This window comes from Neopsephotus bourkii, unplaced genomic scaffold (assembly GCF_033783945.1).
Source record: "Neopsephotus bourkii isolate Nb327-2 ecotype Australia unplaced genomic scaffold, CSIRO-AGI_Nbou_v1 NB_53, whole genome shotgun sequence".
In the NCBI taxonomy this organism is placed as follows: Eukaryota; Metazoa; Chordata; class Aves; order Psittaciformes; family Psittacidae; genus Neopsephotus; species Neopsephotus bourkii.
In genome coordinates, this window is record NW_026900570.1 from 3,350,811 (window position 1) to 3,364,473 (window position 13,663).

The 13,663-nt window shown below is 38.4% G+C and overlaps 1 protein-coding gene across 7 annotated transcripts in view; it reads left to right on the top strand.

Annotated features, from left to right (window-relative positions):
- RBM33 (RNA binding motif protein 33) overlaps positions 1–13,663 on the top strand; it is a 106,724-nt gene that overhangs the window by 18,797 nt on the left and 74,264 nt on the right. For all 7 annotated transcript variants that reach the window (XM_061349313.1, XM_061349319.1, XM_061349336.1 and 4 more), the window contains exons 4-7: positions 746–822; positions 2,863–3,163; positions 4,248–4,352; positions 12,945–13,116. In XM_061349313.1, coding sequence (XP_061205297.1) covers positions 746–822; positions 2,863–3,163; positions 4,248–4,352; positions 12,945–13,116 — 655 coding nt within the window. The remainder of the gene's footprint in view (positions 1–745; positions 823–2,862; positions 3,164–4,247; positions 4,353–12,944; positions 13,117–13,663) is intronic.

A 13,663-nucleotide genomic window follows, 5' to 3' on the forward strand; every position in this document is an offset into this window, starting at 1 on the left:
CACATGTGTGTTACACAGTTATCAAAAACATAAGCAGTTAATATTGAATATGCATTCGTAGTTGAAATGTGAGTTGATAAAGCTACTTATTTATAGTAAAACAAAGTGGTGTAAATATTAATACTAGATTTCTCTCATGTATTATGTGTTCTTGTGTTTTTTGTATTCTTGGTTTCAATTTGCCATGCTACAGGCTCTGAGCCGTGTCTGTGGGTATGGACTCATATGATGTAGTTATATTAGATTTCTCAAGAAGTTTTTCCTGGGCTATTTAGGCTAAACTTGCTTCTAAACTTGCTTCTACTCAGTCTCATCCCAGTGCGAAGCAACTGAACGTATGATAGACAAAAGTATCTCTGCTCTCTAGAAACTGCAGGAACATAGTAGATTTCCTTGTCTGATGCATCAAGGTCACAAGGCAGCATAGTAATGCTAACCTCTATTTCTTCCTGGCATTTCTTAAGTGATTTGTCACCTTTGACTGTATTTTGGAATGCATCAATGGTGTGTTGATATCTAGGCAGATTTGAATTTTGTAAATTTCCATAAGACTGTGAAATATTTATTTTCATATTTGTTGTTTTATGTTGGCCTGTTTTTATCATCAGATTAGGTAATCATGGTTTTAGTCTGGGTTGCGTTCTTTACAAAAAGATACGTAAATGTTCAGAAATGTCAATAATTTTGGTACTTAGTTGAAAGTTTACATCCTTGATGTTCATGATTGACTTTTTCTGAAACCTAGAATCAATCAGACTTGTCAGATGAAGAGCTGAATGATGATCTTCTGCAAAGTGACAACGAAGAGGAACAAGAATTTCGGTATCTCTTTTCTAAATTTTGTATTTTGAATAACTCAAAGTTGTTAATGACCACTGCTGTTGAAAGCTGGTAATTACTAAACTGAATTTACTGGTATATAATTAAAATAGCTTTTTTTTGTTTAGTGAGCTACTTGATGATATACATATATATGTGTTCGGTAGCATTGTTAGCTTTTCAGTACAATATTTTTATTTGAATCTGTTAAACTTAACTCTATTAAAAATGCTTATAAAGAAGAAACTGTCATCTGTATATTTAGAATTTATAGCTACTTACAGAGCTCTTGTTCTGTGCCTTGCTTGATATTGTTGTAGGCTTCTTCCTGTAAAGTCCTTTTCTGCCATCTGAATTTTAAAAATATATCTTGCCTCCTAAGATCCTGAGGAGGGGAGCTTTATAGTTTGTAAGGCTTGATTTGTAACTTAAATATTTATGTACAACTGCACAGCAGAAAATTTTGTACAGTTTATAGGCTTGAGCAGGTACTTCCATGGGAGTTGTCTAAGGATCCTACCCTGTCAATACTGTGATGATACAGCTCCACAACTGAACTGTGGGCATTATAAGTCAAAATCAGTGTCTAGACGTTTTTACTCTTCATGTTGGACTGAAGGGGAAGGAAGATGCTTGTGATGCAGAAGTGATGCAGTGCTGCTTTTAGTGACCCGTGTGTTTTGTTAACTTTTTCTTTACTTGTTCTATGAATATATATATATACTGTTCTATGACTATAAATCTATATATACTGCTCTGAGATCTTTCTGTTCTTGGCTAGAATGGGATAAGGATTCCTATTCCTGTGTTGGATTGATGAGGGTATGTTGAAATACCTCAGTCAATTTTCCATTACCTGTTCTCTTACTTGCATGAGTGAGGGTTGGACAGTTCCCTTCAAAATGGGGACTCCCAGTTACAGTCCTTGCTGCTGCTTCTCTGGATTTCCTCCTTGTGAGCCCTGGGCAGCAGGGATGGCTGTGTGACTGCATGAGTCAATGAGAAAGTACCTGAAGTGTGATAATATTTACCAGTGGAAGCATGCTCTTGTAGACAAGTCTTGCATTTTTAGCAGTTTTATTGCCAGAGAGTAAGCTTTGCTCCACTCCTTTTCCTTCTACTCTCTATTTGCATTGAAACTCATTTATGCTTCTATAGTTGGGAGGATAACGATAATCCTGGATAACGTCTTCATTTTGGTGTTAAATTTTCTCCGTCTTATAGATGCAAATAGTTCAAAGCTGCTTAGATCTTGTTCCCCTAAACACAGGAAAATAGTGAATTAAGAATGTAATTTAAAAACAAAAATAAAAAACTTTGGGTTTCCTTGTATGCAGAGCCTTCAAATCAATAAGAGCTTTAACCCCTGCTTTTCTAGCTAGTCTGCAGTTGTTTGGTTGCTCTTGTATGTAATGATAGTACTAGTTATTGTAAACAGTGAATTCTGAGTTTTGCTTTTTCTCCAGATGATAGACTTGCCACTGTTTGTATTGATTTTATTTTTTTACAGCATCTGTGCCAGTGTTGTTACAAAGCTTAGAATAAGTCTTAGGCATTTAAATGACAATTCTTGACTGTATGTATTTTACATTATTTTTTGTAGAACATAAAATCTGTCATAAAAATGGAAGTTTGAATTCAAGATAATCAACAAGGAAAAATAATATATTTTAAAAATTTGCTAGCGTATTCTAAAAGATTGGGATAACAGATGCAGTTATAATAATTTTATGTATTTTTTGTTAGTCTTGGAGTTAAAATTGAATCCAGTCTGCTTTGGTTACCAAGCAGGACTTTTGCCAGTTGGACCTGCTAAACCATCTGGTTGGTTTGATTCCCCTGGTCAAATAGCCTGCAGGTGGTGATAAGCTGCATTATAAGAGTATGCATTATAAGAATATGTCATGGAGTTAAATAGCATATGAGGTATAATTTTGCCCACCAACTTGGGGAATTTGTATTTGTTGGCTTTGTTTTGCTAAATCTTTGGAGTAGTTGACTGTTATGCTTCAACCTCTGAATTTTTCCCCCCTTATACCATAGTTCTCAAAGTGTCACAGTTAGCCTCAATGCTACATCTGGCATACTTACATCATATGATCTCTCTGAGACCATCAACGATCCATCACTAGAACATGAGTCTGAGTATGACCAAGGGGAAGATGAAATTGGTTATGACAAAGCTGAAGCATCTGACGTATATGCTTCAGAGTATGCAGAGGAAGGACATTATGAAGGCAATGATCCTGAACTGACCGAAGACCAAATAGAATATGGGGAAGAGCCTGGAGAAGAAGATGAAGTGCTAGACCTTGAAATCAATGAACCCCTAGATGAATTTCCAGTGAGTTTTTTTTTTCCCTATTGTATCTTCAAAGATAATGTTGGTTCATGTGCATAGGATTTTAGACTGATTTGAAATCTGTTTATCTCCCTAGGGAGGAGGGGGAAATTAGACCTATTATCACTGTCTGCCAGTTTCTTTATCTAGCCTGTGACAAAGTTTGTGTTGACAGCTTGTTTGGCAGTAGGTAATGCTCCTTTGTCATGCTGGAAGGCAGTTTCCAATCATGACCTTGAGGATTGTATCCTTAAGGAAGAAAACAGCTTTGTGTGGTGCAGATACACTGCCAATTGTTAGAAGTACTTAATGCAAAAGCTTTTATCCAGGCTTTAGACAAGATCTGATAAAGTCCTTCGAAGGTGAAAAGATTATTGACCTGCTAAAGACATCTTTAAGGTGCTAATATCCCAAAGTGATTGATGTCCTGCTCGTTCATCCTTTTTGTAACTGAGAACTGTCTAAACCTGAATAAAGAGATTGGAGGTTAGTTCAGAAAATGTCACCTGCATAATTCAATGTAATTTAAACAGTGTATTAGAGAACATGCACTGGCTTTAATTGCTAGTGAAATTATTTAATCGTAATTAAAACTGTGCGTGATCAGTGAGGTGTTTTCAAATACAAGCAAACTTAAAAGGTTTTGCTCTCATATGTAAGCATGTGCAGAATGTTCTAAGAATGTTTATATTTTTCATGGTGTAACATCTGATGTTAATGTGTATGTGCTATTGATGCATGTTTACTTTGGTAAGAAACATAACATACTGTGATACTGTGATACTGTGAAAGTACTGCAGTGCTGGCTTCGTGATTTTATAAGAAATGGGAATAGAATACAGAAGTAGATGGAGCAAACAGTAGTAAATGGGATCTTTGACACTGAAATCTGAATGAAAACTATTATAGTTATGTTTTTTTATAATTATACCTTATATGATATGTCACTTATAATTGACAGTTGTGATAGATACAATACTTCCAGTTCTGAAATCAGTAACAGTGCATACAGATGCCATCTGTTAATGGGTTTATGATTCTGTAAAGTTGGCCTCTGTCTTTTCATCTGCATGTGTTACTGCCTTAGGATGAAGATTACATGCAGTCATATAATGAGCAAGGAATGGAAGAACAAGAATATACAGCTGATGAGGAGCTGGAAGAATCCCACGCAATGGCAAATGAATCAGAAGTATGTTGTGTGTTTAATGGATACTTAAAATAACTAGTTGTTTCAGAATTTGAATTGGTAGAATTGTCCGTGTTGCTGGGTAGAACTGATGCAACTTTGCTATTACTGGTGATATTACTCTTTATATAAGATGAATTGCAATAACATCTGTATTATCAGGTACACCAGATCCCATCTCTCTCTTGGCATCAAAATCATAAGGGAGAGCTCAAAATGTCCATATATAATTGTAGTTTCAACATCAGAAACTTCAGGGGCCCTTTTGGCAGGACAGTGATAGTAATACTGCATACAGTCTGTTAAATTGGTCATAGCTGTGGTGCCTTGCTTTCCAGGTGGTTAATTTGCTGCTTTTGGGAGTGTAGATACAGTTCTTGGGTATCCTGTTTTGAGGAGGAGCATGAGTGTGGAAGGTTCCATGTTAGAAAGACATAGTTTGTTTTTTTTGAAAGATGTGTTGGGATTGAAATTTCTGTGAAGTTTTATCTTTATTGCTTGATTAGGGAAAGGATGAGTTCCTTCATTTGTAAGAGCAAAGTTTATTCCAGAACCTGCCAAATATATGTTAACTAGTTATAGCTTGGATCAGTAGTATACATGTTGCTAATTTGCCACAAGTTTTTGGTGTGGGATTTATTTCCTTTCCCCACCAGGAATCTGCTTTAATATTACTTTTTTTTTGCAGTTCTTAATTAAATAGGATTGAATGGATTACCTGCTGAGAAGTGTAGTCAGAGTGTGTTCCCTCTTTGGAGCTTTAACTCATCAGAAAATTAATTCCTTAAAGACACAGTAGTGTTTTATTCTATGAAAATGGGTGTGCTGTGATACTCTGGTTGTATCAAACTTGCTATAATAAAGTAACATTATTTGCTAGGTAGAGAGATGCATAGAAAGGGGCTACCTGCATTGTTCAATCTTTGCTGTTGCAAGCATAACAACTTACACCAAATATACCTTAATGTAGTTAATTTCCTAATTTCTAAGTATTAAATCTACCCTTCCAAATAACTGTGAAACACTTTTTATTCATTCACTACATTATGTACACTTTCCTTCTGGTGTTTTAAAAGCAGAGTGATGCATTTGTGCTCACTGCAGCCACAGTCTGTATGAGACAATGAATGCACTGCACATTGTGTAAAGTTTTTTAAGTACATAGTTGGGTTTCACTGTCAGACTTAATGCTTTAAAAAAGCACAGCATCATTTTCAGAGTGTGAACTAAAGGGAATTTGTAATGATCATGTCTTTGTCCAATTCAGAATGAAATTCCTTTCGTTCAAAAATTAATCACAGAATCGTAGAATAGTTAGGGTTGGAAAGGACCTTAAGATCATCAAGTTTCAACCCCCCTGCCATGGGCAGGGACACCTCGCTCTTAACCATATCACCCAAGGCCTTGTCCAGCCTGGCCTTGAACACTGCCAGGGATGGAGCATTCACAACCTCCCTGGGCAAGCTATTCCAGTGCCTCACCACCCTAACAGGAAAGAATTTCCTCCTTATATCCAACCTAAACTTCCCCTGTTTAAGTTTTAACCCATTACCCCTTGTCCTATCACTACAGTCCCTAATGAAGAGTCCATCCCCAGCATCCCTATAGGCCCCCTTCAGATACTGGAAGGCTGCTATGAGGTCTCCACGCAGCCTTCTCTTCTCCAGGCTGAACAGCCCCAACTTTCTCAGCCTATCTTCATACAGGAGGTGCTCCAGTCCCCTGATCATTCTCTTGGCCCTCCTCTGGACTTGTTCCAACAATTCCATGTCCTTTTTATGTTGAGGACACCAGAAGTGCAAACAATACTCCAAGTGAGGTATCACGAGAACAGAATAAAGGGGCAGGATCACCTCCTTCGACTTCAGTTGATTTTGTTAACAGAGCTTCTAGAGAGTTTGTTAATCATGTAGCATGAATGTTTTGGCCACGTCTTTATTTAGTTATTCTACTTTCTGCTTTTATTCTGGTAGCTTGCAGATTGCCACAGGTTTCTTGTTTCCAAAATGCCATCTTTTTATTCCTTTATTATTTCCTATATTTTACTTACATTTGATAGGAAGCTCACAATTGCACCTCCAAATAGAGCACCACTAAGAGAATCTTTGAAGAGCATGCACTTTTGTGTATTACATGGTTAGATGCATGCCTCCAGCTCTAAGGAGTTTTGTTCTTTATGCAAGTTTTATATAACAGCATTCCTCCTTGAATCTCGTATCATTTGCTGCTTGGAAGTGAGGGCAATTGTTGGCATTCTTCTGTAGAAAATGCAGCACAAGAATTGACCTGTAATAGATGTGGTACAAATAAATGGCATTATTATTTCTTGATTGAAATTTGGCATCTGAATAACTGAGAGCAAGCTGATAGAGAAGAGTGTTTGATAGTGTTGTATTTTAAGCATTTTCCTCCTTAAACCCAAATAAACTCTCTTATTATGTTGCACGACGGATATTTGTAAAACAAGAAAAGCTAGCTAGGTAGGGAATTGGAACATGGCAGGGGGAATCTGGTGAATAAGGAAAATGAGACACCTGTTGAGTGGCACTCTGGTGGGAGGAAGAGGCAGGAGAAGTTTGTGTCCTTGCCCAGCTCAGGTTCAAGGCATGCTTTTTCACTTGGTATTTGATTTGAAGCAGTGCTTAGATCTTGGATTTTGAATAAATAACACTCTTTGTGGAGCTTCCTTGAAAAATGTGGCAATGCTTCAGGAAGTATTTTTGCCTTCATAAGGTACAAAGCAAAACCCAATACCCAGAAGTTTCAGCAGCAAAGAAGTGTGGTAAAACCATCAGTTATGTGAGTTATCATGTCCTAAATATTTTTCAAGGAATAATATCAGTGATTTTCCGCAAGACATTTATAAAAATATACATTACAAAATCAGAATTCATAGTTTCTGTTTTATATTGGAACCAATCTCCTGTGAAGTCTGTGACAGCATGTTTTTCATTGTATAAATTTAAATTATGTCCTTGGTTATGGTGATAAGAAATGATGAGGACTTCAATGAAGAAAACATTTCATAAAGAAATGCTTCGTACTGTTTTTCTTTTGCTAGATCACAGACTTGGGGGAGAAAAAAAGGCTGATGTGCCTGTCCATTGAATTGTTCCATCTGTGTTAAGCCAAAACTTAACGCATTTTAGTTCTTTTGCTCAAATTTGAAGATTCTCCCTGTTAACCTGCTGGAGGCACTCCTGAAGAGCCCTGTACCACTGAGACCTCAGATGAAGACAGGTCAACGGAGCGGTCTGCCTTAGTCGATGAGGAATGGGTTAAAGACCAGTTGAGCAATCTGGACATCCATAAATCCATGGGTCCAGATGGGATGCACCCGCGGGTGCTGAGGGAACTGGCAGAGGTCATTGCTAGACCGCTCTCCATCATCTTTACCAAGTCTTGGGAAACGGGAGAGGTGCCTGAGGACTGGAGGAAAGCAAATGTCACTCCTGTCTTCAAAAAGGGCAAGAAGGAGGACCCGGGTAACTATAGACCGGTCAGCCTCACCTCCATTCCTGGGAAAGTGATGGAACACCTTATCCTTGGTGCCATCTTAAGGTATATCAAGGATAAGAGGGTTATGAGGAGCAGTCAACATGGCTTCATCAAGGGGAAGTCATGCTTGACCAATCTCATAGCCTTTTATGAGGAAATAACATGGTGGATGGATGATGGCAGAGCGGTGGATGTGGTCTACCTTGACTTCAGCAAAGCGTTTGACACGGTCTCCCACAGCATCCTTGCAGCTAAATTGAGGAAGTGTGGTCTGGATGATCGGGTAGTGAGGTGGACTGTGAACTGGCTGAAGGAGAGAAGCCAGAGAGTTGTAGTCTATGGGGCGGAGTCTAGTTGGAGGCCTGTATCTAGTGGAGTGCCTCAAGGGTCGGTACTGGGACCAGTATTATTTAATATATTCATCAGTGATTTAGATGAGGGAATTGAGTGTACTATCAGCAAGTTTGCTGATGACACTAAGCTGGGAGGGGTGGCCGACACGCCAGAAGGCTGTGCTGCCATCCAGCGAGACCTGGACAGGCTGGAGAGTTGGGCGGGGAATAACTTGATGAAATATAACAAGGGAAAGTGTAGAGTCCTGCATCTGGGCAGGAACACCCCAGGTTCCAGTATAGATTGGGGAACGACCTGTTAGAGAGCAGTGTAGGGGAGAGGGACCTGGGGGTCCTGGTAGACGACAGGGTGACCATGAGCCGACACTGTGCCCTTGTGGCCAAGAAGGCCAATGGCATCCTGGGGTGTATTAGAAGGGGGGTGGTTAGTAGGTCGAGAGAGGTCCTCCTTCCCCTCTACTCGGCCCTGGTGAGACCTCATCTGGAATATTGTGTCCAGTTCTGGGCCCCTCAGTTTAAAAAGGACAGGGACCTGCTGGAGAGAGTCCAGCGCAGGGCAACTAAGATGATTAAGGGAGTGGAGCATCTCCCTTATGAGGAAAGACTGAGGGAGCTGGGTCTCTATAGTTTGGAGAAGAGGAGATTGAGGGGTGACCTTATTAGTGTATATAAATATATAAAGGGGGAGTGTCACGAGGATGGAGCCAGGCTCTTCTCAGTGGCAAACAATGATAGGACAAGGGGAAATGGGTACAAACTGGAACACAAGAGGTTCCACTTAAACTTGAGAAGAAACTTCTTCTCAGTGAGGGTGACGGAACACTGGAACAGGCTGCCCAGGGAGGTTGTGGAGTCTCCTTCTCTGGAGACATTCAAAACCCGCCTGGACACGTTCCTGTGTAACCTTATCTAGGTGTTCCTGCTCCGGCAGGGGGATTGGACTAGATGATCTTTTGAGGTCCCTTCCAATCTCTAACATACTGTGATACTGTGAAAAGAGTGCAAGCAGAAACGGCCAAGCTTTAAACGTTTAGAAGCTCTTAGGTTTGGTTTTTGATCCCTGTTTTTCATCCGTGAATGGAGGTACACTTGGAATAGGGTAACATCCTTTTACCTGTTTAATTCTTGATCCCTTAGGATTGAGTGGTTGCTGCTGCTTCAGTGTTAGCCTGTGATAGAAGTCTCCACTGCTTATTCACTAGCTTGTTAATAAAAGTTCTTTGTTTCACCTTTGTAATGTTTTATGTGGAAGGAATCTGGTTTAGCCTTTACAGTGCTTACCTGTGTTGTACATCTTGGCTATCTCTGACACAAAGCTCTCCAGAACACTTTACAATCCCATGTTTAGGAAGATCCTGTGCCAAGATCAGTGATTATAATGCAGACTAGGGTTTTCTCCTGCTTTTCTTGGGCTGTGTCTGATATCAGTCCTGTAACTGCCTGGTAAGCTGTTTGGAGCGGAAGTACTTACTCTTTGTAGCAAATCATAAACCAGTGTGGGGAGTTCTGGTCCGTGGCTGGGATTTATGCCATAATTATTTAATGAGGATGGCAGAAAACTCATACCCTGTGATTGAAGAAAGGTCCTTATTTTTCATTGTAAGTAAGAGTCAGCAAAGCCCTTTGATGGCTTTGTGCAAAGTGTCATAATGGGAAGTCTTAAGCTCCCTTAGAGGAGAATTGCTAAGAAGCCTTGGCTGGCTAGTCCAGTCAGGTGACCTCAAGTGGCTCTTCAGGGACTGTTTATGTATATGAAGTGATATTCATGATTAGCAAGTATTAAACAGAATCCTGTAAGTACAAGTATGTATTAATTCTGTGTCTGCACTTGTGTCTTTTCCTGTATAAATTTCTTTTGAAACATGGGATTCATTTATACACTGTAGTCTTGAAAAAAACACCTCATCCTGTTAGGCTGCAAGTTGGAATAGATGATCTAAAGAAGTCTTGCATGCTACAACTATTGAACAAATTGCAGGGGAAGGGTGTATGCCCTACACAGCTCAGATAACCTTTCTTGGAGCTATATGTGGAGAACATATGGTTGGCTGTCAGACATACTTGTGTCTCCATCGCAACTAATATAAATCCCTCAATAATACATGTAATCAGACTTGGACATGGGTCAGTTAGCATTCCCGAGCACTGCCTTTCATTGGTGCATGCTTTTTCATTAGCTCCTTTGATTTTTTTTGTCTTTGATATTTAACGCTTGTACAGCTGTTGTTTGTTAATAGGTGGCATGAGCATTATACTGATGAATAAAGTGAGTTAGACCCAGAAGAGTACAGAATTAGTAGAAACATTGAAGAACAGAATAATGCTGCTCTAGAAAAGTTTGAGAAATGTTTATTATTGTTGCATAGGAAAGTAGTTGTCTTGTAGTCTGTTACAACTTGGTGAGGGTTTTTTTTTTAGAATGGATACATAATTTTTTTTTCAGAATGCATAATTACCCAAAAGCAGCAGTTTCCACAGGTATTTTCTTGTAACATTTCATTACAGCATTGTAAAATTTTTCAGGACAATGCAGAAGGCATTAATCTTTCTAGTACTGATTCTGCAGTCTGAACCATATATGGAGCTTTGCATGAGCCGCATATAGAGCTTTGCATGAGTAAGTTTTGCACTCACAGATGAGGTTACATGGTTGAGACCAGTCTTTGTATAAAACCAAATTCCAACGTAGCTTTTATGGGGTGTGACCATAGAGAGTGGATGTTTTTGGGGCTTATGCTCTAAAGTAAAGCAGGAGGCTCAGTGTAGTGAGAGAGCATGTCTCACAAATTGTGAAAGTTTTTAAAGGCAAGCATTGAGACAGTAAAATTATGGGGTTTATGGTATGTGAAAACATAGATTTGATATATTGCTGCACCTTTCTCTTTTGGGAGTCCCTCTTTTGAAAGTAAAATGCTAACCCTGTATTTTTCCCTTGCTTTTGTTTGTTTTTGTTAAAACCACCTTAGCATCTCTTTACTTGCTAACATCCCTCCTCTGTTCCATGAGACACAACTGCCTGTTCTCAGAAGTGCTTTGATTATACAGGGATATGTTAATCAGACCGGTTGTGCTCAATTTGGGTTTGCTTTTGAGGTTTGGATTTCTTTCAGTCTTGGAGGTTTGTTGTTTTGTTTTGGTTCTTTTTTCTTTTTTCTCTGCTATCCTGTCGTTCTTAGGTGCATTTTTTGATAAGATAAAGTTATGTAAAAGTAAATATGTTTTAAAAATATAATCCTTAAAGTTTTTTGTAAACTTCAGGTTTGTAAATTCTCTTAGGTACATTTTAAAGCATTTTTGTGAGGTTAGGAAATGTAGTGCTTGAATGTTTGCCTGGCATGGAGTAAACACATTTTGAGTTACGGAGATGATAAAATGAGAATAACTTGGGCTCAGTAACCCATTATAGCCCAGCAGCTAACATACACATATCATTTATTCACCAGACCAAAGTTAGAGTACCTTTGAGCTCGAGTTCATGTGGTGTGCTTTTAATGTAGAAGCTCTCTGCAGATCCATCCTGTCTTGGATCTTGCTTCCTATTTCTTTCTGATTTTGGATGAAGTTGGCTCCTCTGTAGGAAATTTACAATCTCTCTCACCATTTTGCCATTAATTTTTGATTTGTGGCAGTATCTGTTCACCTGACTGGCATACTTGCTGTGCCTTCTTATATAAATTACTGTACCAGTCTGATACCTGAGAAGATTAAACCATTTCTTGCACGTTACGTTTCAGCCAATTTTTTTTTTAACTGTTCTCAAGCAACGTGAAAGTTATGATGTATTTTTTAGCTTTGCAAAGAATTAAAATGCATGTGCAGGTTCTAAGAAGTGACTAAATACACAGTAACCAAATATTTTATGGAAAATTGTACTATATTAGAATGCTTATGATTTTCAACCCTAGAAATCAAATATAACTTGTGTAACATCCTGAACCTTAATTTTATCATGCCAGCACAGGAAAGTGAATTTGATTTATTTTTGTTTAATTTATATCAATTTGAAGGAGAGGGATCCATTTTCATTTGGGGCATTGTTTCGTCAGGATAATTATTCTCTGTTATAAAAGGACCTGGAAAGTAAATGAGGACAAGGGAGTAACATTCCAATATGCAAATTTATTGTATTCAGATTTTATCTATTGCTGCTCTCCGTTCGCATCGTCAGTTGCTGAATTAAAACTGGGGATTTTTCAAGGAGTGTAAGAAGTAAAGACAAGTGCAGCTTTACATACCTAGAGAAATAAAACTGAGATGTAAGGTTACCTGGGTTTTTTTGTTGATTGATTTTTTTTGTTTCCTAGTGTGTTTCTTCTGTTTGGTTGATTTTAACAGGACGCTACTGGCAGTTGTTGATGAATGAAAAACAATGATTTAGTGTTTGTATTACTTGACTGTGGTAGTATCCCAGGTTTGCATCTTAGCCAATTCTGTGATAAAGTGTCTCTCTGTGCAAAAAGTAGATACTAATCAGTTAGTGGTTCTAACTGGAGCTCCTATATTCCCTTAAATATTGCAGAAAAATGTTTTGTTGGTTTTTTTTAGTAGATTTTAAGTTGTAATTTATTATACATTCTCTATATTTATAAAAAAACCCAAAACAAGCTCTTAAATGTTAACTGAGAATAATGTATAATGTCCGCAACATTTGTTCAAAGGGACCTTTAAAGAAGTCTTCGGGTTTTGACACTGATCACAACAAAATGGACTTTTCAGGTTGCATGTCCTCTGTTTTGTGTTCCAGGCGGCTATTGCATCTCTGGAACTTCAAGAAGAAAGAAAAGAAGAATCTGATGAAGAGGAGGATGACGATGAAGAGTCTGGACGACTACGTTTCAAAACTGAACGGAAAGAAGGAACGATAATTAGGCTCTCAGATGTGACAAGAGAAAGAAGAAACATTCCAGAAACTTTGGGTGAGGTTTTGTGAAAACGGATTATTTTGAAGAGCTGTAATTAAAAGAAAGTAAAAATACATTTTTTCTAAAACTTTTAGAAAAGAGTTTAATGGAAAAAGATACAAGTGTCTCCTTCTAACTTAGACTGGCCTATATCCAAGTTGTTGAAGTCATATATAGTCTGTCATAGTATGTGTGTGTCTGTCTCCTTGGGTATGATGTTTATGCATATGATGTTTTGAAAACCAGTGCAATGTTTCACTGTGACTTGTGGTGTCTTTAAAAGCTTTTCTGTTTTCAAGCAGTGGCTATCTGATCTGTCTTTCACTACGCTTTGTGATAGAATACATTTTAAGGAATTCCTTTGGTCTTACATCCTTGGAAGACTTTCAGTTGATAACACAAATCTCGTTACTCGTGTTCTGCTGTGAAATACCTGCAAGTTTGCTGTTTTCCCCCAGGAGCATCTGCGTGCTGTGAATCTCTTGTGTTCCTCCTTTTTTATTGGCCTAGAGGAATTGTAGCATACTGGGGGGAAGTGTGTTAGAAAAACTGCAGAAATCCC